This window comes from Choloepus didactylus, chromosome 2, assembly GCF_015220235.1.
Source record: "Choloepus didactylus isolate mChoDid1 chromosome 2, mChoDid1.pri, whole genome shotgun sequence".
NCBI lineage: Eukaryota > Metazoa > Chordata > Mammalia > Pilosa > Megalonychidae > Choloepus > Choloepus didactylus.
Window position 1 is genome coordinate 186,440,525 of NC_051308.1, and position 27,243 is coordinate 186,467,767.

The 27,243-nt window shown below is 39.4% G+C and overlaps 1 protein-coding gene across 2 annotated transcripts in view; it reads left to right on the forward strand.

Moving 5' to 3' along the window:
• LOC119527242 (cytochrome P450 2J2-like) overlaps nt 1-26,999 on the forward strand; it is a 32,643-nt gene extending 5,644 nt beyond the window's left edge. Inside the window, exons 2-9 of one of the 2 annotated variants that reach the window (XM_037827080.1) lie at nt 2,996-3,158; nt 6,466-6,615; nt 7,011-7,171; nt 11,987-12,163; nt 13,780-13,921; nt 15,861-16,048; nt 17,601-17,739; nt 26,463-26,999. In XM_037827080.1, the coding sequence (XP_037683008.1) occupies nt 2,996-3,158; nt 6,466-6,615; nt 7,011-7,171; nt 11,987-12,163; nt 13,780-13,921; nt 15,861-16,048; nt 17,601-17,739; nt 26,463-26,641 (1,299 nt within the window). In that variant the 3' untranslated portion in view covers nt 26,642-26,999. The remainder of the gene's footprint in view (nt 1-2,995; nt 3,159-6,465; nt 6,616-7,010; nt 7,172-11,986; nt 12,164-13,779; nt 13,922-15,860; nt 16,049-17,600; nt 17,740-26,462) is intronic. The other variant, XM_037827081.1, reaches the window with a different exon arrangement.
• The last annotated feature ends 244 nt before the right edge of the window (nt 27,000-27,243 follow it).

Sequence of the window (27,243 nt, forward strand, 5' to 3'; positions counted from 1 at the left end):
TTTCTGTGCAGTCAGCCCTTCCCAAGGGACTTTGATACCTCAGGACACCACCATATCCTATTGATCTTTATACTGCCTGTACACGTAACATGGCAAAACAGGAAGGAGCCTGGCAACTCTTAAGAGTGTTGTAAAAACTTGTGGGATTGAATTTGAATTTGATTTCCACAGATTGTTCTCGGATACGTAGCATAGCCCCAAGAACTTCCTCTGAGACTGGGATTCCCAACAGGATTCCAGGAGCCCAGGGGACAACAGAAGCCATGAAACTGCATGCATAACTGTATTCATATGCATAGGATTTTACCAGAGAGTAGTTCCATGACTAACACTAGATTTTCAAAGGATTCCAGGACTCCAAAAAGGTTAAGAATCACTGTTATAAAACTTTACTCCTTTTTTATTTTCTTTCTTTTTTCCTTCTTTTCTTTTCTTTTTCTTCATTGGATGTAAATACCTTTTTTAACTATAAAAGCAATACGGTGTCATTGCATTATGCAGTTTAGCAAAAAAGAGAGAGAGAGAGGACCTGACCACCCCTTGTGCCCACACCTCCCACCCCTATCACTGCCTCCCCCCCAGGCCTTGCAACACAGTCAGCCATAGCTCTCTGTAAGGACACTGATATACGTATTTCCAGATTTCTTTGTAATATAAATAAACTTATTTTGTAATGCTTTATTAGAGTATCTATATATTGGTGAGAAAACTATTGAATGCCCCGATACAAAAATGATTAGAAGACATAAGCAGGCAATTCAATATGCAGATTGTGAAAAATGTATTAAACTTCAGTAAAATACAGAAATGCCATGCATTTTTTGCCTATCAGAAGGATACTGATGCTCACACATATGCACACAGAAAACCCAGTATTAATGAGAATTCAGGGGAACAGACCCTTTCACCCACTGCTGGTGGGAGTGGGAATTTGTACACCCTTTTCCTTTTTTCTTTTTTCTTTTCTTCTCTTTGTGTCTGTTCTGTTGGTTCTTAAATTTAAAAGCTTAGATTAAGTGGAATCTCTCTCAACTTTATATATCTTGTATCAGAATATGTTCTAACTGAGGAATCCTTTTCAGATGCCATCAGGGTCATTCATTCCATGTAAAGCAATTGGCACAATATTTGCACTAAGAATTGTTAGAGGCACCACCACAATTATTGACGTTGCGAAACCAGGGCTCTACAAGGTGGTTTGACCTAGCCATGTTTGCACAGGTGATCATACCATGTAAGGTTTTTATCATATCTGTTGGACTAGAAATATTCATAAGCAGAGAGTGTTGGAGATGGAAATCCGAAGAATTTTATGAAGTGCTAGATTACTCCAAGTAAAAGCTGAGATTTTAGATTTTTTCACATTGTCAGTTGAGTCATTTAACGTAGCCTGAAGTTTTTAATGAACACCCTTACTGAACATTCAAAATTAGTCAAGAAGGCTAAGAAGTTCACCCAGGCACTCAGCAAGATGAAAAAAGTCTGCCTGGTTTATTTGGACCCATTACTGCCACTTCTTAGGAGCAAACACATGTACTTTGGAGGCAGACCAACCTGAGACTGAATCTTGGTGCTGCCCTTACTAGCAAGTCAGGACATACTGTGCAAGAGATGAACAAAGACTGATGGAGAATCTGGGTCAAAGGAACAATAGAAGGATCAAATTGAGGCTAGGTCTTTAATGTGGAAGTCAGGTGCTGTGATGATACCAAATCCATTGTCTTTGCTCTTATGGGGTTTACACAGGTCCAGGGTTCTAAATGTGCCCTGGTGGAGTAAGGGCATGGGGATCAGGGAGGAGGAGCCACACCTGGAGGAAATGGGACCTTCCTTTTGATGCCACTGCCTGCACCTAGGTACAGCCCAGGCAGATAAGAGGGAGAGGCAGTGTTGACTTAGAGACTTTGATTAATGAACAATCATTGCCATCCAAGCCACATTTACACACACCCACACACATTTACACACACTCATGAGCACCCACACAGGTTTCCATCCACCCCCTCACTCTCTCAATCTCTCTGAATTCAAAGATGAGGGAGCCATCTCAGTTTTGGTTTTTGTTCTCAGATCTTAACCTGGTGCCTAGTGAGTGTGGCTGTCTTTGACCCTAAGTGTTTTCTCCTACATATCCTTGTGCTGTCATCCTCTCTGTTCCATGATTGTGCACCCACATCCCCTCCACACAGAGCCCATTCATTCCTCAGAGACTCCGGAGCAGCAGTGCACCCGGCACCAGAAAACAAAGTGCCTTTCACACCTTGCTCTCAATCTTCCTCATACAGCCCTCTGAGGAAGGAATAATTCTCTCTGTTTTATAGCTGGGGTGCTGAGGCTCAGGAAAGTGAAGCAACTTTACGAAGAGGACACAGCTAGTGAGTTCTAGAGCCAAGGTTCACACATAACTCCAGAGCTAGAGTGCTCTTCTCAGTACCTGGGCCCAGCCCTCTAATGAACTTTCTGTTTTCTGGCATGTGCTGGGGAATGGGGCATTCTCTTCTGGTTAAACAGACATTATGATTTACTAAGAATTTTGTGTTTGCTACACCAGACTCACACTAAACAAAACTAAGCCTTTTTTGGTGGGTCAGATGTCCTGAATGCAGTCCCTTCACTAGACTCTAGAATGCTTGAGATTAGAGGCCTTGTTTATTTTATTTGCAGTTGTATCCTCAGTGCCTTGTTCTAGGGACAGGTAGTGTGCTCTGTGCACTCACTCAATTTATGTTTTTTTTTTTAATATATGAATGAATGCTTTAGAAAGAACTTCCAAATCCTGTATTGAATTGAATTTGAGTCTAGTTAAGAGGAGGAGAAAAGAAACAGAGAAACACTCCCCCTAGACCACAAGGTGTGTGCGAACATACACACACTCACACACATACACACAGATTACCCTCAATCCAAGCCCCTCCAGCTATATGCACACACACCCTCCATTCCTAGACACACAGGTATGTGCATATTCAACTGTGACTATTTAACTATTTTCCAGCTTGTAAAGAAATATGGGAACCTTCTGAGCCTGGAGTTTGGTGATTTCCCTGTAGTAATTGTAACAGGATTGTCCTTAATCAAAGAAGTCCTTGTCCACCAGGAGCAAAACTTCATGAACCGCCCCATGACTCCTATCCGAGAGTATACCTTTAAGAAAGACGGTGAGTTTCTTAACGATCTGAGATTTATGTGTTCAATATTCTTATGTTCTGTTAAACTGCCACTATGATTATAATTCTTCAAAAACCCTGGTGTCAAGGCCTGCTATAAAATTCCTTCCATCAAAGGATGCTGGATTCCCACATTTCCCAAGTGAGGGCACCCTCTCAGAGGATTTGGCAGGGTCAGTCCTAAAGTCAGGGATGTGGGAAAGTCTCTTCCTACAGGAACTCACTGTGCGTGCTTTGATAATCAAGGAACCTCATCACTCAGTGATAACAGAGGAAGAAGCAATGCATCATTCTTTTCCTGCTTTCACAAAAATGAACAGAGATCTGCTTCCTTCTGCTGCTCATCCAATTTCTTCTTCTTATCTGTAGTTCATTATGGTTGGTAATTAAGATCATGCCACACAGGGCCTTCCAGATGCTCAGAACCCAATACACATTAGAATAGCTGGCATGAATATTTAAAATTATTCTTAAATTAATGTAATCATTTAAAAACTGAAATGAAAAATTCAAATTTATTTGTTTATTGAAGTTCCATTTTTTCCATTTATTGAAGTTCCATTTTTTCCAGAGGCTTTGCAATTCCTCTTTTAAGGATTTCATCCATTCACTCTATGTTTATTCCCTGAAATTTTAAATTAATTTCCATGTTAGACACACTGTCAGGCACAAGGGAAATAACAGGGAGTAGAATAGATGAAGTCCATGTCTTTATGTAACTTACCTTCTAGTCAGAGAGAGAGAGAGTGTCAGTTAATTCTATAACAGTTTAAAATCTATGATACTATTGAGTTAAGTGCAGCATGCACTTATTAGGGGTAACTAATCTAGTCAGGAATTCAGGAAAAGTTAACATAAGGAAACAGCAATTAATTTAATGTAGTGAAGAGAAAGAAGCAGTAATCAGGCAGAAGGAATAACATATGAAAATCACTGAGACGGGACAAAGGGCAGTGAAAACAATTAACTGAAAGGTGGCCAATGAAGCAAGAGCACAGGAATTAAATGGAGGTAATGGAAAGAGATGAAGCTGCTGAGCTTGGCCAGGAATAGTTCATGAAAGTTCTTGTTAAGGATATTGGTTTTTATCCTAATAACAATGGAACCTATTGAATAGTTTAAGCAGGGTAGGGAATCATTGTATTTACATTGAACATTTTTAAAACTCCTTTAGGCTACAGAATAGAGAACAGCATGAAGGGAACAAGAGTAGATGCAAAGAAGTTCATTTAAGTGCCTAGAGAAGATGATGGCTTGGAACAAGGAGGTGGCAAGAAATTAGAGTAGATTAGATCCAGCATGTTAGCAGTGTAGATACATGGATTCAAGATACTCAGATAGTAAGTCCAACAAGACACGACGAGCTAGATGGAGAGAAGTTAGAGGGAGAATGAGGTGTTGAGGTGGATGTCCGACTGGATAGATGATGGACAGAGGGAACACCTGGAGGAAGGTAAGCTGTTTGGTTTAGTTTGCTTTGGTTGGGGAGTTGTATGGAGAAAATCCTGAATTCAGTCTTGGATGTGTTGAATTTGAAATGCCTTTAAGTTGGCAAAATCAAAACAGTCAGTTGTATGAATGGATCTGGAGCTCAGTGTCAGGAATAGATGGTCATTATCAATAGATGATTGTTCTAGTTTGCTAATGCTGCCAGAATGCAAAACACCAGAAATGGATTGGCTTTTAAAAGGGAAGTTTATTTGGTTACAAAGTTACAGTTTTAAGGCCATAAAGTGTCCAAGGTAAGTCATCAACAATCGGTACCTTCACTGGAGGATGGCCAGTGGTGTCCAGAAAACCTCTGTTAGCTGGGAAGGCATGTGGCTGGTGTCTGCTCCAAAGTTCTGGTTTCAAAATGGCTTTCTCCCAGGACATTCCTCTTTAGACTGCAGTTCCTTAAAAATGTCACTCTTAGTTGCTCTTGGGGTGTTTGTCCTCTCTTAGCTTCTCCGGAGCAAGAGTCTGCTTTCAACAGCTGTCTTCAAACTGTCTCTCATCTGCAGCTGCTCTGTCAGCTTCTGTGCCTTCTTCAAAGTGTCCCTCTTGGCTGTAGCAAGCTCACTCCTTCTTTATGAGCTTATATAGTGCTCCAGTAAACTAAACAAGGCCCAGGCTGAATGGGCAGGGCCACACCTCCATGGAAAGTATGCAATCAGAGTCACACCCACAGTTGAGTAGTTCACATTTCCATGGAAACACCCAAAGAATTACAATCTAATCAACACTGATACGTCTACCTGCACAAGATTACATCAAAGATAATGGCTTTTTGGGGGACATAATACATTCAAACTGGCAAAATGATACTTAAAATTGTAGAAGCTGGTGAGATTTCCCAGAAATGGAATACAGAATGAGAAGAGACTTTGGACCTAATCATGATTATTTCAAGATTTCTTAGAAGAATATAAACCAGCAAAGGAAATTGGAGGAAAATCTGGAGATTATGGGGTCCTGGGTGCCACTGGAAGAGACTATTTCAAGCAAAAAGTGTCTAAGCCTCTTGAAAAATCAAGTAAGATGAGGTTAAAAATTTTCATTGTATTTAAAAAAAATGAGGACCATTTCATTGGAATGAAGGAGGCTAAAGCTAGATTTTAAAAGGAGTTTGGCGAAGAAATAAAAAAGAATGTAACATTACCTGATATAAAACAACTGATGTTATCTTGAACACACTGAGATTTTTTTTTACCTTTTCCCCTGCTGTTCTTCTTTCTCTATAAAGTATTCACCCCTCCTTGCTTTCTTGAGTCATTCCTTTACCCTTGAAGACTTTGCTTAGAAAGAACTCTTCCTAAAATGCCTTTCATACCTCCTTAAGTGTATGGACTTTGTCTTATCCATGAGTTCATTCCTAGTATTTAGACAATGTAAGTACTTAAATATATTTTTGTGAATAATATTCAAACCATGGGCTTTAGAATCAGGCACCTAAATTTGAATGCCTGTTTAGCTGCTTATAGTGATGTGACCTTTGGAAGTTTGCCTACACTGTACCTTAGTTTTTTCATCAGTAAAATGGGGGCAATAATTGTAAATTGTATAATAATTTATTCCATACAGTTTTTGTAAGTATTAAATTCTGTAATGCATGAAAGACACTTAGTAAAGTGCCTGGCATAGCAAACGTTCAGTAAATGTTAGCTATTATATCCACTGCTTTGAGGTTAATCTGTGAACTTGTTTCAAGTGCCTTAACACTCTTCACCTTCCCTCTCTCTGATACAAATCCCCAAGCTATTGCCAGACACTCATATTATACAATCAGAATAGCAACTGTTGGCTTCCTTTGTCCCAGGATTAATCATGTCCAGTGGCCAGACCTGGAAGGAGCAAAGAAGGTTTGCCCTGTCAACACTAAGGAACTTTGGCTTAGGAAAGAAGACCTTAGAGGAACGCATCCAAGAGGAGGCCTACCACCTGACAGAGGCAATAGAAGAGGAGAAAGGTGAGTGTTTCTTGGGAAAGATGCAGGAGATTGTGGCTCATTTATTCATTGAGCAGATACTCATTAAGTGCCTAAATGCTGCCCTATGTCCAACACTATGCTTGGCACTGAGGATATAACAGGGAACAACTAATAGTCTCTGCCCTCATGTGGCTCTAGAATTAATCACAAGACAGGCATTTAAAATATTGCCAAATTAAACCCTGGTCATCAATTAGACTCTGCAAGCATTGACTGAGTACTTTCTGGCTGTCAGCCCCCGTGCAGGGTACTGTGGCTGGAGCCTCGTATGTGGTTCTGTACTATGTATGCCATGTGTCGTTTTGAGTGGACTTTCCATAGAAAGCAGAAACAAACCATCTGAAGGATCCATCTCTCCCTTCCTCCACCTCCAGGACAGGCTTTTGACCCTCACTTCAAGATCAACAATGCAGTTTCCAATATCATTTGTTCCATCACCTTTGGGGAGCGCTTTGAATACCAGGATAGTCAATTCCAGGAGCTTCTGAAGTTGCTGGATGAGGTCACATACATAGAAGCTTCAATGCAGTGCCAAGTAAGACAGTTCTCTTTCCATATATGTTGGTTAGGGAGGTTGGGGCTGTTGTCAGACGCAGATGGGTCCTTCCTTTTCTTCCCCCAGCTAAAATATAATGTCTTTTAATTGACTTCAACAAAAATTAATTTGAAATCAATCTGTTGACTTTCACATATTTAATAATATTATGAAATATTTACTATGTGCAAAGAAAATTTTTAACAGTCATGTAAGGTAGAAAATTTCATATGGCATGCACTTACACACCTGTATTGTTCTTTTCAAAAAAAAAACAATATTGCCTTTGAGTCCCTTCCAAATCCTATCCATTTCCATCTTCCCTCAGAAATACTCTTTTGCATCTGGCTTCTCACTCAGTAGATCCTTTTGAGAGCCATTTATGTTGATTGCTCTTTTTTTTTAATGCTGAGTACTACTCCATTTTATGAATGTGTCACTGTTTGCTAATCTGTTTTCTAATGATGGACATTTGGGTTGTTTCCATTTGGAGGATGTTCTGAATAAAGCTGCTGTGATCGATCTTGTACAAGTATTTTTGTGGATATATCCACTTATTTCTCTTGAGTATATATGGAAGTAAAAGATGCCAAAACATTTTTCAAAGTGGTTACACCATTTACACACCCACCACCACTTGCTATTAACAATCTTTTATTTCATAGGGTGCAGCACTTTGGGATCCAAATTTCACCCCTTTTTCTTTGGTGGGCCCTGAACTCCAAATTTTATCCCTCTATTCCTATGTGTCTACCAAAAATTCTGCTCAGCTTCTTGGTCCCACAGCCACTTTGCTGGTTTGGGGGAGAAATCACCCCCAAGTGTTGAGCTCACCTTTCTGGGTTTCCTTTTTTCCCTAGACCTTGTCCCTGAATTCTTCACTGCCTTGGTAAGTATGTGTTTGTGTGTGTGCATGCACACGTGTGTATATGTATTAATTCTTATCTTACTGTTCTCAGTAGAAGGGTTGGCCTTTATTTACCTCTTCCGCCATTGCAAAAATTTTTTTAATTGCCTCACTTTATTTTTGAAAATTACAGACAATTGTAAAAGTAGAGAGAAGACAATAATGAATCACTATGTACCCATCAATCAGCTCCAACGATTATCAACATGTGGCCAACCTCATTTCATCTGTACCCACACCCAACTATTGCTACCCACCCACTGGATTGTTTTGGAGCAAATTACAGACCTCAGTTATTTGATCCATTAATATTTCAGTATATATTTCTTAAAAGACTCACCTTAACAAAAATATGTTACTGCACTTGAAAAATATAAATAATAATTCTTTGTCATCAAATACTCAGCTGCTGTTGGATTTCCCAAAATGTCTCCTAAGTATTTCTTATGGGTTATACAAGTTTTTTCTTTGACTCAGAATCCAAAGTAGGCCCATCTGTTGTATTTGGTTGCTATGTCTCTCAAGTCTCACTTAAACAGTGGCTTTCAGCCCACCTCTTTCTTTTTCCTTTAAAATTCATTTATTGACAAAACTGAGTCATTTGTCCTGTAAAGTATTCCACATTCCTGATTTGCTGACTGCATTCCTTTAACATGCTCTTCTATCCCTGTGTTTTATATATATTGATAGTTAAATCTAGAAAATTGTTCATAATCAGTTTTGATTTTGGGGGAAGACTACTTTTTAGGAAGTACATAAAGTCTGGTTGTTACTCTTTGTTATATTAGGATTGATCAGTGAGTCATGTGTTAACAGCCTGATCCATCAACTGTAACATCCCCCATCAGCTTTCTACCTAATGGTTTTAGAAATTATTGTTGATCATTGCCCACACTCATTATTTTTTGGAGGAATCAAATTGGTGATATTCCAATTCTTTCATTCCCTCTTTACAATTGATTTTGCTTACAGATTTCATATTTATCAAATTTGATAAACTCTTCTTAATATTATGATTACTCTGTGGATACTTCATTGACAATTGTCACATGCAAATAATAGCTTTGTTTTTCCCTTTCCAGTCCTCAAACCATTCATTTATGTTTTCTGCTTCATTGTGGTGACTATAGTCTCCAATGTGTTTGTTAAAAATTTCCTGGTATGATGGTGGATTTATCTTTTTGTCTTTGTAGTTCTGCCAATTTTCGCTTCATATATTTTTATGACTGTGTTGTTAATAGGTGCATGCAAGTTGAAAATTATGTCTTTCTAGTGAATTGAAACTTTTCTAACTACTTAGTAATGTTCTTTAGGTCTATTAATATTTTCTTCCATAAAGGCTATTTTGTCTGATACTAATTTAGTAATCACCATTCCTTTGCATTTGCATTTGGTTAATCCTTTTCTGAATCATTTTTAGTTTTTAATTCCCTTATGCTTTCAAAGTTTCTTTTTTTAAACAGCTTAAAGCTGGATATAAATTTTTTATCCAGTCTGAAAATATCTGTGTTTTATTGAAGCATTTTATTCCTTTACATTTATCATAATTATTGAAAAATTAGAACTTAATTCTAGTCATTTTGAGCTTTCTATTCATGTTTCATTTTTCTCATTTCTTGACTAGTTTTTGATTAGATATTTCACTCCTTGCACCTTTTCCTGTAGTAGTTTACAGACGTACTCTTGTTCTAATATTTTAGTCTTGATCCTAGAAATTTTAATATGCATATTTAAGCTGTCAAAATCTAAAATTAATATCTTTATCCTCTACCCAAATAATACAAGAACTTTACTCCTTCTGATCAATCCACTAGGCCTATAATATCATGTGTTTTAGTTTGTTTCTTTTTAACTAAAAAGTACATGATTTTTATTGTTTTATTCAGTCACTGTTCATATTTACCTACATATTTACCACTTTCTGTTTTCATCATACTCCTTGCCCTCCAGACTCTCCTCCTGAATTTCTTCTAGTGGGTGTCAGTGGTGGCAAATTCTTTTGTTTCCAGTTTTTTGAAAATATTATTATTTTGCCCTCACTTTAAAAATACACCTTGACATTGATTATTTTTTCTCTTTGCCCATGGAAAATGTTATTCCACTGCTTTCTGGGTTCCTTTGGTACCATGGAGAAGGAGTAGAAGAACATATATTTTTCTTTCTTTCTGGCTTCATTCAAGACCTTGCTGTCTTCAGTGTTTATTAATTTCTCTATGATGTACCTAGAAATGGATTCATTTTTTATTAACTGCTGAAAAGTACCTTAGCCTGGAGCTTTCTGAACATATCACATGAAAATTAGTGAAGCAATTACTATGATTCTTGACACATAAAAATGGCATAATGAATGCTAGCTATTATTATTATTTTCAAAGGTATTTTGAATTCCTTTTTTTCACTTCTAGTCATGGTAGGTCTCTGTACAGTAAATTCATTTTTTTCCCTCCTATTAGGACAGTCTAGAAGATCAGAGTTCAATAGCTGGCCAACTGACTTCTAAGTACATGTCTCAGGGATGAGAAATTTCTGGGAGGGGAAGAAGGGAAAATACAGTGGGGGTAATGATTGTTTCTTGGAGCCCCCAAGTATGCCAAGCACTTTGATGGACAATAGCACATACTTTACTCAGTTAATTTTAACAACAGTCTATGAAAATGAAGTAAAGCTATATGGTGTATGCAAGCAGATATGGGAGTGTGCAAGCAAATACAGGTAGCGTTCCACTGGCCTGGGTTAAACGTTCTATAGATTTAATGTCATTTGATCCCAAGAATAACACTGGGACCCCACAGGCAGCTGTGAAACTAAGGATCAATAAATTATGTTTTTTATTATGATTACTACTATTAAATTATTATGGCTGGAAAGAAGCAGAGGTAATAGTCAAACCCACAACTGTCTCATCTTAAGTCTAGGCAATGTGTATTAGTTATGCTATCTGCTTTCTATCAGATGTTGGAGAAAATTTATTCAACACCTATTTTATTCAAATAAAAGTGCCAAGTTTTGCCCACATGGAGATTACATCATAGTGGAGAGATAGGTAAATACAAACATACATATACTTACATGTATGTACATATGTGTATGTGGATGTGTAGATGCATGTATGTATGATATATGCATATATATGTATATATAATCACCATGAAGGAAAACAGAGCAGCATAAGGGAACAGATAAAGGGTGACAGAGGTGCTGCCACTTATAAGATTAGTTGATAAGACTGTTCCACAGAAGTGACATTTGAGCAGCACCTTAATGAAGTGACAATGTGGGGTCATACAGATTTGTAGAGGAAGAGCATTCCAAGCAGAGGGAATGGCAAATGCAGTGGCCTAAAATAGCAACACATGATGTAATCATGGAGGCCAGTGTGGCTGGAATGTAGAGAGTAAAGTGGTAATAAGTGATAGGAAAGGAGTAACGGGGTAGGTAGGGATCAGTTTCTTTAAGGGCTTATAGACCCAGGCAGTGATGCAGAACTTTTTTCTGAGTGTAAGGGGAAGTCATTGGGGGGTTGAGAGCCAAGGAGTGAAATGATCTGATTAAATTGTTAAGTGATCACTCTGGCAGCTCTGTGGAAAATAGACTAGGAGTGGGGTTAAGAATGGAATCAGGAAAAGTCTTGGGGACAGTTACAGGTAAGAAATGAGGTTGGTTTGTTCCTGGGTGGTAAGCAGTTGGGGTGGTGAGAAGTGGCCTGAGGCTGGACATATTTTGGATAGAGAGCTGAAATTCTTTGCTAGAGGGATGAGAAGAGAATGAGAGAGAAAAAGAAGAAGCAAAGCTGCCTCCAAGGTTTAACCCTAAGCAAATAAAAGTGGGATGGACAGAAGATTGTTTGTCTTAAAAAGAAATGAAAAGTGACAACCCATGGTCTCCATTGTTTTGCTTTTATCATTTAGCTCTACAGTTTATTTCCACGGATAATGAAATTCCTTCCTGGATCTCACCAAACGCTCTTTAGGAACTATGAAAAACTGAAATTGTTTGTTTCTCGTATGATTGAAGAACACAAGAGAGATTGGAATCCTGCTGAACCGAGAGACTTTATTGATGCTTATCTCAAGGAAATAGAAAAGGTAAAGAAACCAATTTCATTTCCTGTAATTTGTTCTTAAAGTGCAAATGGAGATATTGCTGCTGTAATAAATTGCCACAAACTTAGTGTTATCAAACACAAATTTATTCTCCTACAATTCTGGAGGTGAGAAGTCTGAAATCCTTTTCACTAGACTAAAGTCAAGGCATCAGCAGGGCCGGTTCCCTCTAGAGGTTGTAGGGGAGATTTCTTTCCTTGCCTTTTCCAGCTTCTACAAGCTGCCAATATTCCTTGGTTTGTGTTCCCTTCCTCTGTCTTCAAAGCCAGCAGCATAGCATCTCTCTGAGCTCTGCTTCTGTCCTGACATCTTTTCTCTCTGACTTTTACCCTTTTGCCTTCCCCATATAATGTTTCTTGTGATTACACCAGCCTCACCTTGATAAACCAGGATAATTTAACCACCTCATAATCCTTTGCTTACCCACAGGTGGTAAAAATAGAGGCAGTCTTTCAGAGACTGTGAGAGGAGAAGTAGCGTTAACTCAGGGTTGGTGAGGCAAATAGAAATAAAGATGGGGGTTAAATGGTATTTGGCTTGAGGACCTGGGAATGCCTACATATTGGCTCTTCATCCCCTCCTCCCACTCCCGTATCTGAAGGAGCTATACACAAAGGGAAAACCAGCACTGCTTTATTATTAGTTGGGCCTGTGCCCAGCAAAAGTATCCCTTCTACCAGCCCCAGTGCAGAACACAAGTAAAACTGAGTTGGAGGCAAGAGCTTAGCCTCAAGGCTTAAGTGGGGCTTCCTAATGCCCTTCCCCCCATATCACCTACTTTCCAAAATTATAAGCAAGAAACAGAGAAAACTGAAGGGGATGTTTGGCCTTTAACACAGTGGCCCCACAGTTAATATACATCACTGAACAGGTATCTTGTCTTTTGACTCATGAGATCCATGGTTCCTTTCCCTGGAATGGGCAGAATTGTGGATTTATTTCCATTTCCTCTGTTATTTAATCTTATTGGCACATTAATAAAAGTGTTTTTCCTCAAGGAGGAGACTTTCCTTGCTACATGGTGCTCAGGGATGGGCTCACACATTAAGAGGAATGTTGACAAATTGAAACTCCTGGAGGAAGGTGATGAAGATGAGGAGGTGTCATGGGGAATGTTTGATGGAGTCAGAGAGGTTTAACCTAGAAATGAGTCCTGAGAAATATGAGAATTGCTATATAAAAGAGTAATTCAGTGTATTGTTTTTGATATCGGTACAAGCATGTGTTGAGTATTCGCTATGTTCCTTTTGCATCTCAGGCTATTCCTAAAGTGGTCGTAAGAGGGGCATATTGTTATTTTCATTTTACAAAGCAGGAAACTGAAGGACAGAGAGGTTAAGGAGCTGGCTCTAAATCACACAGCTGTTAAGGATGTGGATGATATTGAAACTCAAGTCTGTCCATGTAGCTTCTGGCTCTTGGGGCAGGACAATGCTAATGATATTGGCTTAATAGCTGCTGTCTCCTGAGTTTACCAAAAGGAGATTTATTTATCCTGGAGACCTTTGCTTCCATGTTCCCTCCCTAGGATGTAGCCCCTGTGTTTTGTGGGCAGGCACAAGCACTAGGAACAACTTAATAAACATTGTCCTTCCCAGAATTCAGGCAGTGCTTCTTCAAGTTTCCATGAGAAAAACCTCATCTGCAGCACCCTGGACCTCTTCTTTGCCGGAACAGAGACAACTTCTACCACGTTGCGCTGGGCTCTACTTTACCTGGCCATCAACCCAGAAATCCAAGGTAACCCTGTCAGTGTTGTGCCTGGAACAAGACAGACTGCCTCCCGGAAACTACTTCCCTAAAGTTAGTCCAGGAGATTACATGGTGGAGTGGAAAGATAAGTTGAACACTTGTGAGGTGATATGGATCTAAGAACTGGAATAGTCTTCAATTTTTCAGTTGGGATAGCAATAAATCCTGGTAATACATGCATAACAGAGAGCCATGCCCTGAAGGTCATAGTCTATTGAGGAAACAGTGAAGCCAATGGGCATTGAGATAATTTCCATGAAAGTGCTGCATTTCATATGAAAATCTGGTCATGCCCTTCTCTTTTTAAGTAATGGGCTTCCCATTGCTCTCTGGATAATGTACACATTCCTTAGTCTGGAATATGGCACCCTCTGATGCACCTCTTTCTGCCTTTCCAGTCTCAAGCTACCCACTCTGCATGGGGCCTCACTAAATTCCATGTCACTTCCTCTTGCACTATCCTATCTGTGCCTCTAACCATTATGTATGATGTTCACTCCATAAAGAATAAACTTTCCCCAATTTCCCAACATTGTAAACCAGTAGTCTTCTTGAAGAATTTTTTCAAACACTACCTCCCTATGATGTTTGCTGTTCTAGGAAATTTCTAGCTTTTCTTCTTCTAGAGATGATACAAGGTACCTCCTTCTCTTGGCTGATCACATATTTACCATATCTTCCCGCAGATTGTACACCATTCAAGGAGAGTAACTGTTATGTTCATTTTTCTTTGCCATGGGGCTACGAGCTATTAGAGCAGTTTTTTTAAAACTTGAGTAGCAATTTATTAATATACATGAAATCATTTTCATGGATCAAAACCAACTTTTTCTTCTAAAACAAAAATAGAATAGAGAAAATCAAATAGCTCCCCAAGTGCTAAGCTATGTTCATGAAACTTTATTTCTTCCATATTTCATGAATATATATATAATGTGTATGTATTTGCATATATGTGCCCCAGGACATGATCTAAAATGCATTTCTAACTTTGGATTACATTTTCAGAAAAACTTTAAAAACTACTGAGTTAAGATATTGATTTTATTTCTGTAATAGAGGCTTGAAAATTACAATGGTTAAATGATAGTTTATTTCTCTCTTAGATGAAAAATCTGAGCTGGACTCTGTAGAGTCCTTAGAGCTCCACACTCCTTCCAACTTGTTGCTTTCTTATATTTAGAATGATGCCCTTGCTGACACTATCTAATAGCTTTCCACTAGGGCTCCTTTCCACCAAAAGGAAGGGGAAAAGGAGAAGGGAGCACACAGCCCATTTTAAAGGACATGTTCCAAGAGTTAAACATCACATCTGTGCACATTCTGTTGGCGTGTTGGTCACATTTAGTGTCAGGGGAGTCTGAGAAATGTAGTTTGTTGATGAAGAACCATGTATCTGATTAAGTTCTCTATTATTGTAAAAAAAAGAGCAAAACATACATTTGGAGACAACTATCAGTTTCTGTCATATATTGGGTGCTCACATACATCAGTTCATGACATTTTAAAAAAGCTTTAAGAGGAAGGTGGGTTTTCCCCACTACTCAGATGAGGAACCTGAGGCTCAGAGAAATTTTAGAAACTTGCAGCATTAATGTTGTGGAGCAAAAGTTTACATCCAGAATTTTCCTACATCATAGCTCCCTTTCCACTCATATATGCCTCCTTGAGAAACTAGAGTCTGTATAGCTTACTATAATCTTAGCCATTTTGATCCAGGTTATTCCACTCCTTAGCCTCACCAGGATCCTGGGGACTGATGGACTTGACAGTTATCTAAATAAGCCCTTTGAAAGGTTAAAAACCATTTTATTGCTTTGCAACTTGGTCACTAATTGGAATACAGCAGGTTAGATCTTGGAGACCACTCCTACATCTTTGGCAGGAATCATAAAGTTTTAAAAAATAATAGAACCTTCTTTTCCAGAGAAAGTACAAGCTGAGATTGACCGAGAGATTGGCCATTCGCAGCAGCCGAGCATAGCCGACCGAGAGCGCCTGCCCTACACCAATGCCGTCATCCACGAGGTGCAGAGAATGGGCAACATCATCCCTCTGAACGTGCCCAGGGAAGTAGTGGCCGATACCACTGTGGCTGGGTACTACCTGCCCAAGGTAATCAAGGACCCCCCAGATCCTCAAGCCCGTCTTTTTAGATAGTTGGAACATGACCTTGAAAAGTGACATGTATTGTTATTCTAAGAAATCACCTGAATGAGGAGAGAGATATATTATACCTCATATAACTCTATTTTTCCTCCTCCAATTATGAACTTTAAAACATAAGTTTGACTAAATGTTAATAGGTATTTGGGGGTTCCTTGGTCCAATAAGTTTAGGGAAAGAAGCCCTGTGAGATTTCTCAGAGTTTTTACTAGGCTAACACGTGTTGTGTATCTTTGTGGGATACAACTGGCAGTAGTTCTTTATTAATTTCAACAAATATTCATTAAGCACTATTGTGCTCAGATCTGGAGAAACAATCCTGAGCAAAACAAACCAGAGAAACAGTCTTGCAAAAACATGATTACAAACCATGATAAATGCCCAAAGGAGAGACTCACGGGGCACAGGTAAACTGGAGCAGGAGTAGGGGCAGGAGTAGTCTGAGAAGGCTTCCCAAAGGAAGTGACGTTCAAGCTGCGGATTAAGGGGTGATCAAGAGTTAGCTCGGTGAGGGAATAGGGAGGAAGAACTTTCCAAGCAGGGCCCAGCAGTGTTTAAAAAGGCCTTGAAATGTGTGGGGACATGGCATGTTTGAGGAAGTGAAAGAAGACCAGTGTAGTGGGTTGCAGGGAGGAGAAGACAGTGGCCCCGACAGGGCTCGGGTGGTGGGTCTTTAACCTGATTGACTGGAAGCTGTGGAAGGGTTTCAGTTCCTGGTGTTGGTGGGTAGGTGGATGTGACATGATAAAATCATCTCCAATGCTCACTCTGCTGTCAGGGTGCATAGTAGATTGAAAGGGCAAAGAGAGGATATGGGGCAAGCAACACAGCTTGTCTCGCGGGGCAGCACTGGACCTGGAATGGAGGTGACAGAATCAAGAGAAATTTAGGAAGTCAGTGACCATTCTTGCTGGTAAAGGCAGAGTGAGTGAAAGAGAGGCATGAAGGCTGTCTCCTCGGTTTCTTGCTTGTGTAATTGGATGGATAGTGTTGATTTTTCACTGTACTACCTGATTCTGTTTTTAACCTACTGGGTGATGGGGTGTCAATGTACTATTGGAGGCCATGGAGGGAGGAGAATGAGGGAAAACAGGGATGAATGAGACATTTTTACCCTTGTAGAGCTGCCACACTCAGCAGCTGGGATGATTTTGGTACAGTGCTGGGTGGACATCCTGCTCTCTCTTCTGTATATGCATCCCCTCCCAAGTCCTATGCAGACCTGTCCCTGTAGAGACAGATTCACTCCGCAATCAAGGAGGGCCAAACTTCCCTGATAAAATTCCCAACTGGGAACTGTCCCATGGCACTTATATGGCAATTCTACTGCAAAGAGCAGGGTCCTGGGGCTATGGGGGTTGGGCTCAGTAGATGGTGGGTTCGGGAGGGCGGGGAGTTCAGGGTGTGGTCAGCAGAGGCGTGGGGGCCCGAGGACCAGCACCCATTGCGCACGCGGCTTGTGCAGGTCAAGCCTTGCCTGAGACTTCCCTGTCTTCTCTAGGGGACCATGATCATCACCAATCTGACAGCGCTGCACAGGGACCCCGCAGAGTGGGCCACCCCTGACACGTTCAATCCGGAGCACTTTCTGGAGAATGGACAGTTTAAGAAACGGGAATCCTTTCTGCCTTTCTCAGCTGGTGAGTTGTAATAAACAAGTGTGGGGGTTCAGAGTTCCTCTCTCAGCCCTCCCCCACTGTTCTCCCTGAGGTCCTTGCTTTAGTTGGAATGTCTCCCTTTGGTCCCAGCCAGCATGACTCTGTCTTGATGTTGGTTGCAGCCTCAGGATTCCCTGGGTTTGGCCTTCTTCAGACAGCTCCTCACTTCCCGAGTCTTCCCTTGCCTCTGGTGGAAATTTCAGCTTGGCTTTGTTCTACCCCCACCCAGAGCATGGGGAACAGAGATCCACACCCTGCCTTTTGCTCACAAAGAAGTTTGGTCACCTGTAGTATTACTGGAGTTTTTATAAACTGTTTCAAAATCTTTTAAAGGACCAGCCCACTTACACAGAAATAGACCCAATTTATAATAAGGAGATAGGGAGGGAGCCAGGAAAGGAGCTACTATTAAGGGCATCAGGCAGTGACTGAGTAAATGTCATAGGCTTGACAAGGCAAGTTCTACTCTGTAAATACTCCATGAAAAGGCCCTTTTGCCTTTTTAAAATTTTAATTGCCTTTTTAACCTTTAGTTAATACATTTAACTTTTAGTTAATACATTTAAGTACCCAAATTGAAAGGTACAAAATAGGATGCAATGAAAACTATTACCTGTCAAGCATTTAGCCCTGAATGTATGACAATGAATAAATTAGAAAAAAAATAAATCTGTCCTTATGGAGTTCATGTTCTAATGTAACTTTACAAGATTCAAATTACTATCCCCACTTTAGAGATAATGAAACTGAGGCTTCGAAGGTTAAGTATGGCAACTGAAATCATAAAACTTGTACATGGCAGAGCTAGGACTCAGTGCCAGTGAGCTTTGTCAGTATCTAAATTCTGTGCTCTTTTCTAGCTCTATCTCCTAAAAATAACTAAATGCAACACAGAACCCACAATGTGTAATGCATGCCCCATGATTTTTTCATTAATGATGCTTATTAACTTAAAATAAAATATGTATCATATTATGAAACAGTTTCATTTTGCTGATGATGACATGAAGGCTCAGAGAGAAAGGAAGGAGCTGGAATTTGAACCCAAGTCAGTGTGAATCCAAAGTTCATGCTTTCCCACTGTACTGCCCTGCCCTAAGGGTATCTGGGCTGATTCTGATTAGATCCTCTCTGTCTTTCTTCATCAGGTAATATGTCACTTTTGCTCATGTTAGATGATTCATTTCTTAATAGGAAAGCTATATGAGACTTAGGAATATCTTCCAGTCTTCCTGTCTGCGATAACTTCAACTTTTGTATTGCAGTACAAAGGTTCAGCTGCACATATCAGTTATGTAATTATTCCTTTTTCTTGGCCCTTGTACCAGATCCATGTAATGCTGAAATACTAAATATATGACCTTTTATGCACTCCACAAAAATCTCCTGACCTAATGATTGCTGCAGCTGTGATGAGAGAAATTTTAAAAGGTGGTCATGGCTTTAAGAAGAATAATCCTTCTAGTGTGAGTGATACCTGGATGACTTCCCTTCATATTGCAGAAGCTTTTTTTTGTAGTGGCTTCATGTCTCCCCCTTAAAAAAATTTCTCTCTTCTGCATTAGCTGGAGTATAAAAAGTTCTACAAACATTTCCTCACTGGGTCTTTGTTATTGAGAATTGTGTCACTCCCTCTTAATTACAGGTTTCATTGGAAAGCAAGTTATCTTATTTAATCCTATAGCAACCCAGTTATTAATTGTTACATAGAAGATGGATTGGCATTTCTTTTCTTAATATCAGGAAACTAAGGATAAGAGATGTCAACACAACTGGCTGGTTTCATCCATCACATTTCCAGGTTTGCACACAGGTACTTTTCCTCACTCTTGGTCCAACACTTTCTAAAGACAGCCTCCCTGAGGAAATGAGGTGTGGACAGCTCCTTCCCTTCTCTTCTCTTGGAAAAGATGACCAGGTGTGAAATTACTACACATGTATAAACAGAACATATTGTTAAGCTTTTATTAAAAATTCATATTTTCTTTTCCTCATTTAAGTTCTTCCTGTTTTATTCAATGTGGCAGCTTCATGAAACTCAAGAGTCTAGTGCCTCATTTTTCAAATATAATCATTGGACCATAGGAGAATAGAGTTGGAAATAACTTTGTCAAAAACCTATGTCAGAGAGTGACATCATCAACATGGCAATGTAAACAGCTGCTGAAAACTTCTCTCCAGAGATTCAATGGAAAAAAAAAAAGGACAATTCTGAATTGCTTGAAACTGTGGAGGAGGATACAGACTGGAGAAGGACATGCGAATGCCAAATTTGAAGAAAGAGAAAAAATATCAGGTAGGAATCTTCCATCCCAGACCAGCCAGTCATCTCCCCTCCCCCTCACTTGATCTCAGTGTGGGAAGGGCACAGAATCAGCAGACTGGAACCCTCCCACCATGGACATAGGCTATAAAATCTCTCACAGCAGTAAGACACACCCCCAGCATTTGAAGACCCAGGATACAGGGGAGGACATTTCAAGGCCTAGGTCAGTGAAGGACAAAGAGACTGAGAAAATGTGGGCAGTGACTGTGTTTTCAGCCCTAGGTCTGAAATCCCATACATCACCCTTGAGGGAAGCAGCATCCAGTGGCTGTTTCCTTGCCTTGAGGACAACTAGAGTACTGGATCAGGTGAGAGCCCCACATCAAGCCACCTTTTGGTTGGCAAACTGAGGGCATAGGAGTCCCACAGCTTCAGTTCTTCTGTGTAGATGCAGCCTGTGCTCAGAGGCAAAGCAGATTATGAAGATGAATAAGTTGCTTAACATCACCATCTGCTGAACAGTCCAGAAGGTGCAAGGGAATTTAAACACTTTTAAAAAGATGCTCCAGAACCTTTCTTAGGACCACAGGAGCTAGTCTACACACGCTGTATAGAAACACAGCCCTGTTTTGGCTGAGAAATACGGAAGACCCAACTGTTAAAGCAGGACTCTAAAACAAATCCAGCTTTTGCTGGACAGTGGAAAACAGAGTACCATATGAAGCCAGCAGATTTCTATTACCACACACAGAGAACTTGTTGGGGTGCCCAATGTCTACCTCCCATCCATGGTGGGCCTCTGATTCTGGGGGAAAGTCTGAGGGACAGAGCCAATCTGACAGCTGGCCAGTGAGAGAAACATAGAAAAGATCAAGATCAAAGACGACCAACAAGAAAAACCTAGGCAAAAGAGAGAAACAAGCTCCTGAATAAACTAATCAAGAATATCATCTGCCTAGATAGCAAAAAATCATGAGCCACACCAGGAAACACAAAGATATGGCCTAGTCAAAGAAGCACACTAACACCTCAAATGAAATTCAGGAGTTGAAGCAACTAATTAAAGATGTTCAAGCAAATCTCCTAAATCAAATCAAAGACTTGAAAGAAAATGTGACAAAAGATATGAAGGCTATAAAGAAGACACTGGGTGACCATAAGGAAGAATTCCTAAGCTTGAAAAAACAAATGGCAGAACTTATGGGAATGAAAGGCACAATAGAAGAGATGAAAAATACAATGGAGGCATACAACAGCAGACTTGGATAGTCAGAAGAAAGGATTACTGAACTAGAGGACACGACTTCTAAGTTCCTACACACAAACGAACAGATAGAGAGAAGAATGGAAAAATATGAGCAGGGTCACAGGGAACTGAATGACAACATGAAGCACATGAATATACCTGTTATAGGTGTCCCAGGAGGAAAAGAGAAGGTAAAAGGGTCAGAAAGAATAATAGAGGAAATAATCAATGAGAATTTCTGAACTCTTATGAAAGACATAAAATTACATTATAGGAAGCACAGCATACCCCAAACAGAATTAATCCAAACAGACCTACTCCAAGACACTTACTAATCAGATTTTCAAATGTCAAAGACTAAAACAAATTCTGAAAACAGCAAGAGAAAAGCAATCCATCACATACATGGGAAGCTCAATAAGAGTAAGTGCAGTTGTTTCAGCAGAAACCATGGAGGTGAGAAGGCAGTGGTATGATATATTCATGATAAAGAGAAAAACTTCCAACCAAGAATATCTGTATCTGGCAAAGCTGTCTTTTAAAATGAGGGAGAGATTAAAACATTTACAGACAAACAGACCCTGAGAGAGTTTGTGAAAAGGAGACCTCTTCTACAAGAAATACTAAAGGTAGTGCAATGGACAGATAGGAAGAGACAGGAGAGAGAGGTTTGGAGAAGAGTGTAGAAATGACAATATCAGGAGATAGAAAGGGGGTAAAGATCGGACATTTGATACTGAAGGAGTATAGAATGTTCAAGATGACTGATTGTATAGCTCCAGAGATGGATAGCACAATACTGGGTGATGGTAGCACGATACTATATGTACGCTGAACAAAGTTAACTGTGAGTTCAATTGAAAGAGGAAGGTTAGGGATATGTGTGACACCAGAAGTAAAGATAGAAGATTAAAACTGGACTGTATAACTTAGTGAAACCTACACTGGTCAATGATTGTGATTAAATGTACAAATAAGAATGTTTTTACATGAGGAAGAGCAAATGAATGTCTGCTTTGCAAGGTATTGAAAATGGGATGGTATGAGGAAAAATACAACAATGCAAACAAGAGTTTATAGTTAACAGTAACACTGTAATATGTTTCCATTAATAGTAACAAAGGCACTATATCAAAGCTTTAATGTCCGTAAGACAGGAATGTAAGGGAGGGGTACGGGATTCTTGGCATTGGTGGTGTTCTCTGGCCTTTTTATTGTATTTTTTTTTCTTTTTTCCTTTTTTTCAGATTTTTTTTCTTTTTCTTTTTCTTTCATTTGTCTCTTTTCTCCTCTTTCTCTTTCTTTGTGGAAGAAATGCAAATGTCCTCATATAGATTGTGGTGGTGAATGCATAACTGTGATTATACTAGAAACATTTGGTTGTTTACTTAGCAGGGAATGTATGGTGTGTAAATAAAACTGCTTAAAAAATTAAAATTTTTAAAAAAAATTTAAAGTAACCTAGGTCGCCTCTCTTATTTTACTAATGAGGTAATTGATCTGGTTGGTTGTTGATAGCCAGTTATTGGAAGCACCAGGAAGAAAGTCCAAGTTACTTTTAATGCAGGCCAAAGGCTGGAAATCAAACAGTGCTAGATTTCATGCTTTTAAAAGGAAATTCATACCTGCTCTGTCACTGGCATCCTCACCCAGCCATGTAAGATAATTATGGGAGAGATTATTTCACTTATCTGACAAGTGAGAAGAGTTTAGGTCCATGAGAATGTATGGTTTACTCACAGCCACACAGCTGGTTACTGATGGAGCCAGGACTTTAACCCAGTTCCTGACTCTCCAGGTCCAGTTTTTTCACAATTTGTGGATTCTTCTAGGAGAACCTCAGTTGTTAACAATACAGCTGATTTGGTTCCATTTTAACGAATTTGCTGTTCTTACTATTTGTGATGGATAAAGAGATAAAAATGTGGGGAACCAAGCTCTGATGGGAAACAGGCATAAAATAATATAACAATGACATAATTGTGAAGCACATTTACATTTACTAAACACTTTTGCAAGTATTAACTAATTTTGTTTCTTTGACATCTCCTTATAGGCAAAAGACAAAATGGAAGCATTTTCAAAAATATTTAATTACACAGGAAAATACAAAGTAAAGCAGCAAAAGTAGATTATAGAATTCAATACAGAGAATGATACCAACTTTATAAGCATGGTGTATAGGGGAATGCCTGAAAAGACTGCAAAGAAATATGTTATGGGATTATAAACATCTTGTAAATCTTTTATTTTTTTCTTTTACATTTTTATAGTGAATATGTATTATGTAAGGGGAAAATAAACTACTAAAAGGACACCCTAGAATTAGAATAAGCAAACTCTTAGAATTAGAATCTAGAATATAGGTTACCAGGGAATAGGGTGTGGAAATAGGGAATGGGAAATTAAAGCTTAAAATGTACAGGGTTCCTATTTGGAATGATGGAAATGTTTTGGTAATGGATGGTGGTGATGGTAGCACAACATAATGAATGCAGTTATCAGCACTGAAGTGTATATCTGAATGTGATTAAAACGGGAACTGTTAGCCTCTATATATGGTAACAATAATTTTTTTTAAAAAATCCGTGAACTACTACACAGTGAACCCTACATAAACCATAGTCTTTTAATAGTACAATTATAAACGTGCTATCAGCAGTTGTAACAAACGTTCCACACCAATGCAAGGTATTGGTGGTGGTATCTGGGAATTCTGTATTCTATGCATGATTGTTCCAATGAACATGACTTCTCCAATGAAGAAAAAAATCAGGAAAAAAAAGCACATGCTAGAGGGGTGGTGGTTGTAAGTGGTGTGGGGTGTTGTAGACTAAGTGAGGGAGGGAACATTCGCTCACAGGGAACGGTATGATGGAAGCCTAGATTGGGCTTCAAAGCCAAGTGAGATGAGAAGTCTGCATGGGGTGGCTGTGGCACTGAAGGGAGATTCCTTATCTATAGGGGAGATTGATCCAATAAGTAGATACGATAGGGGTGATGGGAGGAAATTAGAATGAACCCTGTGGATTAGAATTGGAAGTTATTGATGTGAAGTCAAACTTTTCAATAAATATATATGGACATAAATGTGTATATACACACATTTGTGTGTGTATATGTGTGTGTAAATATATAACTCAATTTTATATATACATGTGCATACATTCCCCAGCTCTGTCCACGGAAATGGTCTGGGAGCAACAACACCCTAAGAGCAATGAGCAAACCTATTAGCAACCACACCCTAAGTGCAATGAGCAAACCTATTGCCCAGATCTAGATATCATTTTCCACTAAAAGGAACCAGGGTTTCTGGGAAGAACAGCTACTGCCAAGTCTGGAGAAGGAAAACTATAAGATGGTTCTGGAGTATTCTGTTGTGCCAGAAATAAGGAAATACCAGCATGGATGGGCATCCAGTGGCCAAATCTGAAAGATCTTGAGTATCAAAATAAATGACGATAATAACAATATGTTATAACCCTATGAATAAAAATAGTAACCCATGAATCCATACTTATATAAGTACATAAATGCAAAACATTAATGAGGAGGAGTACAAAGATTTCCTTATGGTGGAATGCCTGCTAATACATAAGGAAGGAGTGATGGAATTAGAAAATTACCATTCAGAAACCATCAGGGTAATGAATAATTCTGTTGGGAGACATCAGTGGATACTAAAACTAGTGGATGAAAGTTTATGGTTAATTTACATAGGCTTAAAGTATGTATTAATTACAAAGGAAAAAAGAGTAATTTATGACCTTCATCAAGTTATCAAAATTAATATCCACATTAATGGAAAAAATCAAATTCCTGTACCATATGATAGGATGTTCTCATTAGAAGGACACTGTGTCGCTTTAGTGATATTCCTATCAAAACTGTACAACCTAACTAACTGAATCTAATCATAAGGAAACATGAGGCAATTATACAAAAATTAAGGCATCAAGAGGTAGATACCTTCTCTGAGGAAAGGCAAATGGCATTCAGAGTCCTCTGTCACATAGGAAGGCACATGGTGACTTCACACAATTTATAAAATTAAGTTCTCATTTAAACACAAATACACACACACACACACACACACACACACACACACACAGTATACAACCATTTTCTCTAAGGCCTAGAGAAGTTACTTAATTTGCCCCAAATCACATGGCTAGAATGGGAGAGAATTGAATTGGGTCTCCATCCTCCTGCCTCTAGTTCTCCACTCAGCAATGGTGTGGGCTGTGGCCAGGGCAGTACCAAACGTGAGCTGTGGAGAGAAGCATCCAGGCTTGGGCTCCTTACCGTAACAAAAAAAAAGACTACTGTTTGTTGGAAAGAAATTGTGAGAGTTAGGGAAGTTACAGCAGGTCCAAAGGAGAGGGCCTCTTAAATTTTTGAGCCAATCCTTGTCAGTGATGTCCCCAGTAACTGAGGAAAACCTGGAGAAATTTAGAAACTGTTCTGACATTTACTTGATTATACCTTTGTACAATTTCCTTTTAAGGACTGGAAAAAATTGACACAATTTTATAGTGTTGCTATCTGCTTTTTGTATTATTTTTTGTTAATTGATTTTTGCAAGTTTTAGGCTGGACATCCATTTTCTTGGTCAACCTACTTTTATTGTCCTGCAGAGTGACCTTCACTCCTGTGCTTCACCAGCCTAACCCCTGGAGGTATTTAAGTTTGTGATGCTGGATTATGCTTCCTGTGATTTATGCTTCCTGTGATTTAGTTACTTGGGAGGTTGTCACACTGTACATAAGGCTCTGGGACCTACCAAGCCCTTCCTTAGCTCAGATTTTGCAAGACTTTCTGTCAGAGTTGAAAAGAGCCACATTATCAACTCTCCCAACCCATTTCATCCATAGAATGGTCTTCTGTAACTCAGAGATATCAGATATCAGAGATACCAATGAGCTTTCCTGGTGTTTACAATATAAAATAGCAACTTAGATGCAACCAGGGTCTTGAATCCAATTCAACGACCAAACAGTAATGGATAGGACTTTAAAAGTCTTCTTTGCTAAAATGGCTTTGTTAGCACTGGGAAAGTGCTTTCAACTCACCTCTTCAGTATCTGAGGTCCACAGTCATGGCTGCTCCAGTTGTAAGCAGGATGTCAGTCCCTTCTGAGAACCTCCTCGACCTGGAAGATAACTCAGTCTTACCATTTCTGTCTTTCAGGGAAACGGGTGTGCCTTGGAGAACAGTTGGCCCGGTCTGAACTGTTCATTTTCTTCACTTCCCTGATGCAAAAATTTACCTTCAGGCCTCCAAACGATGAGAAGCTGAGCCTGGAATTCAGAATGGGAATCACCATTTCCCCAGTCAAACACCGCCTCTGTGCCATTCCCAGGGGGTGATGTTGTTGGGGAAGGAGAAGGGAAAGGAAAGCAAGAAGAAACATGGACTATGTTTTGAAGACACTGGTGCCTGCTCAAAAGTGGAGGAACAGAATGAAAGTGACCCTGAGGAAAAGACACAGGAAGTCAACTTAGAAGAAACTGGATCCAAATCCCAGCTCTGACATCTCCTTCAATATAGCCTTAGACAAATCATTTATGTTCTGAACGATTTTCCTTTTCATCCAATGAAAATGAAATGTAGTCTCCTGGATGATGAGACATTAATGATCATTTCCCTAATGAGAGTTGCTATAAGAATCAAAGGAAATAATGGACTATAGATGGTTTGTAAACCATAAAGCATATCATAAATGTATAGCTATTACCTGCCTCCTCCTTCCTTAGGCATGTACTTGCTGTGGCCTATTGATATATCTCAGTTTGTTCAACATGGTGCAAATGGTTGATAAGAGTTAGAAGTTAGAACATGGGAACAAGGCACAGAGGTTCACCTTAAAGACTCACATGTGGGCATGGTGCATGTTTCATCTCACTTTTGATTCCGAATGGCCTTTTGGGGTCAGGAGGGCAGATAAAATTGTTCCCTATTTACAGGCAGG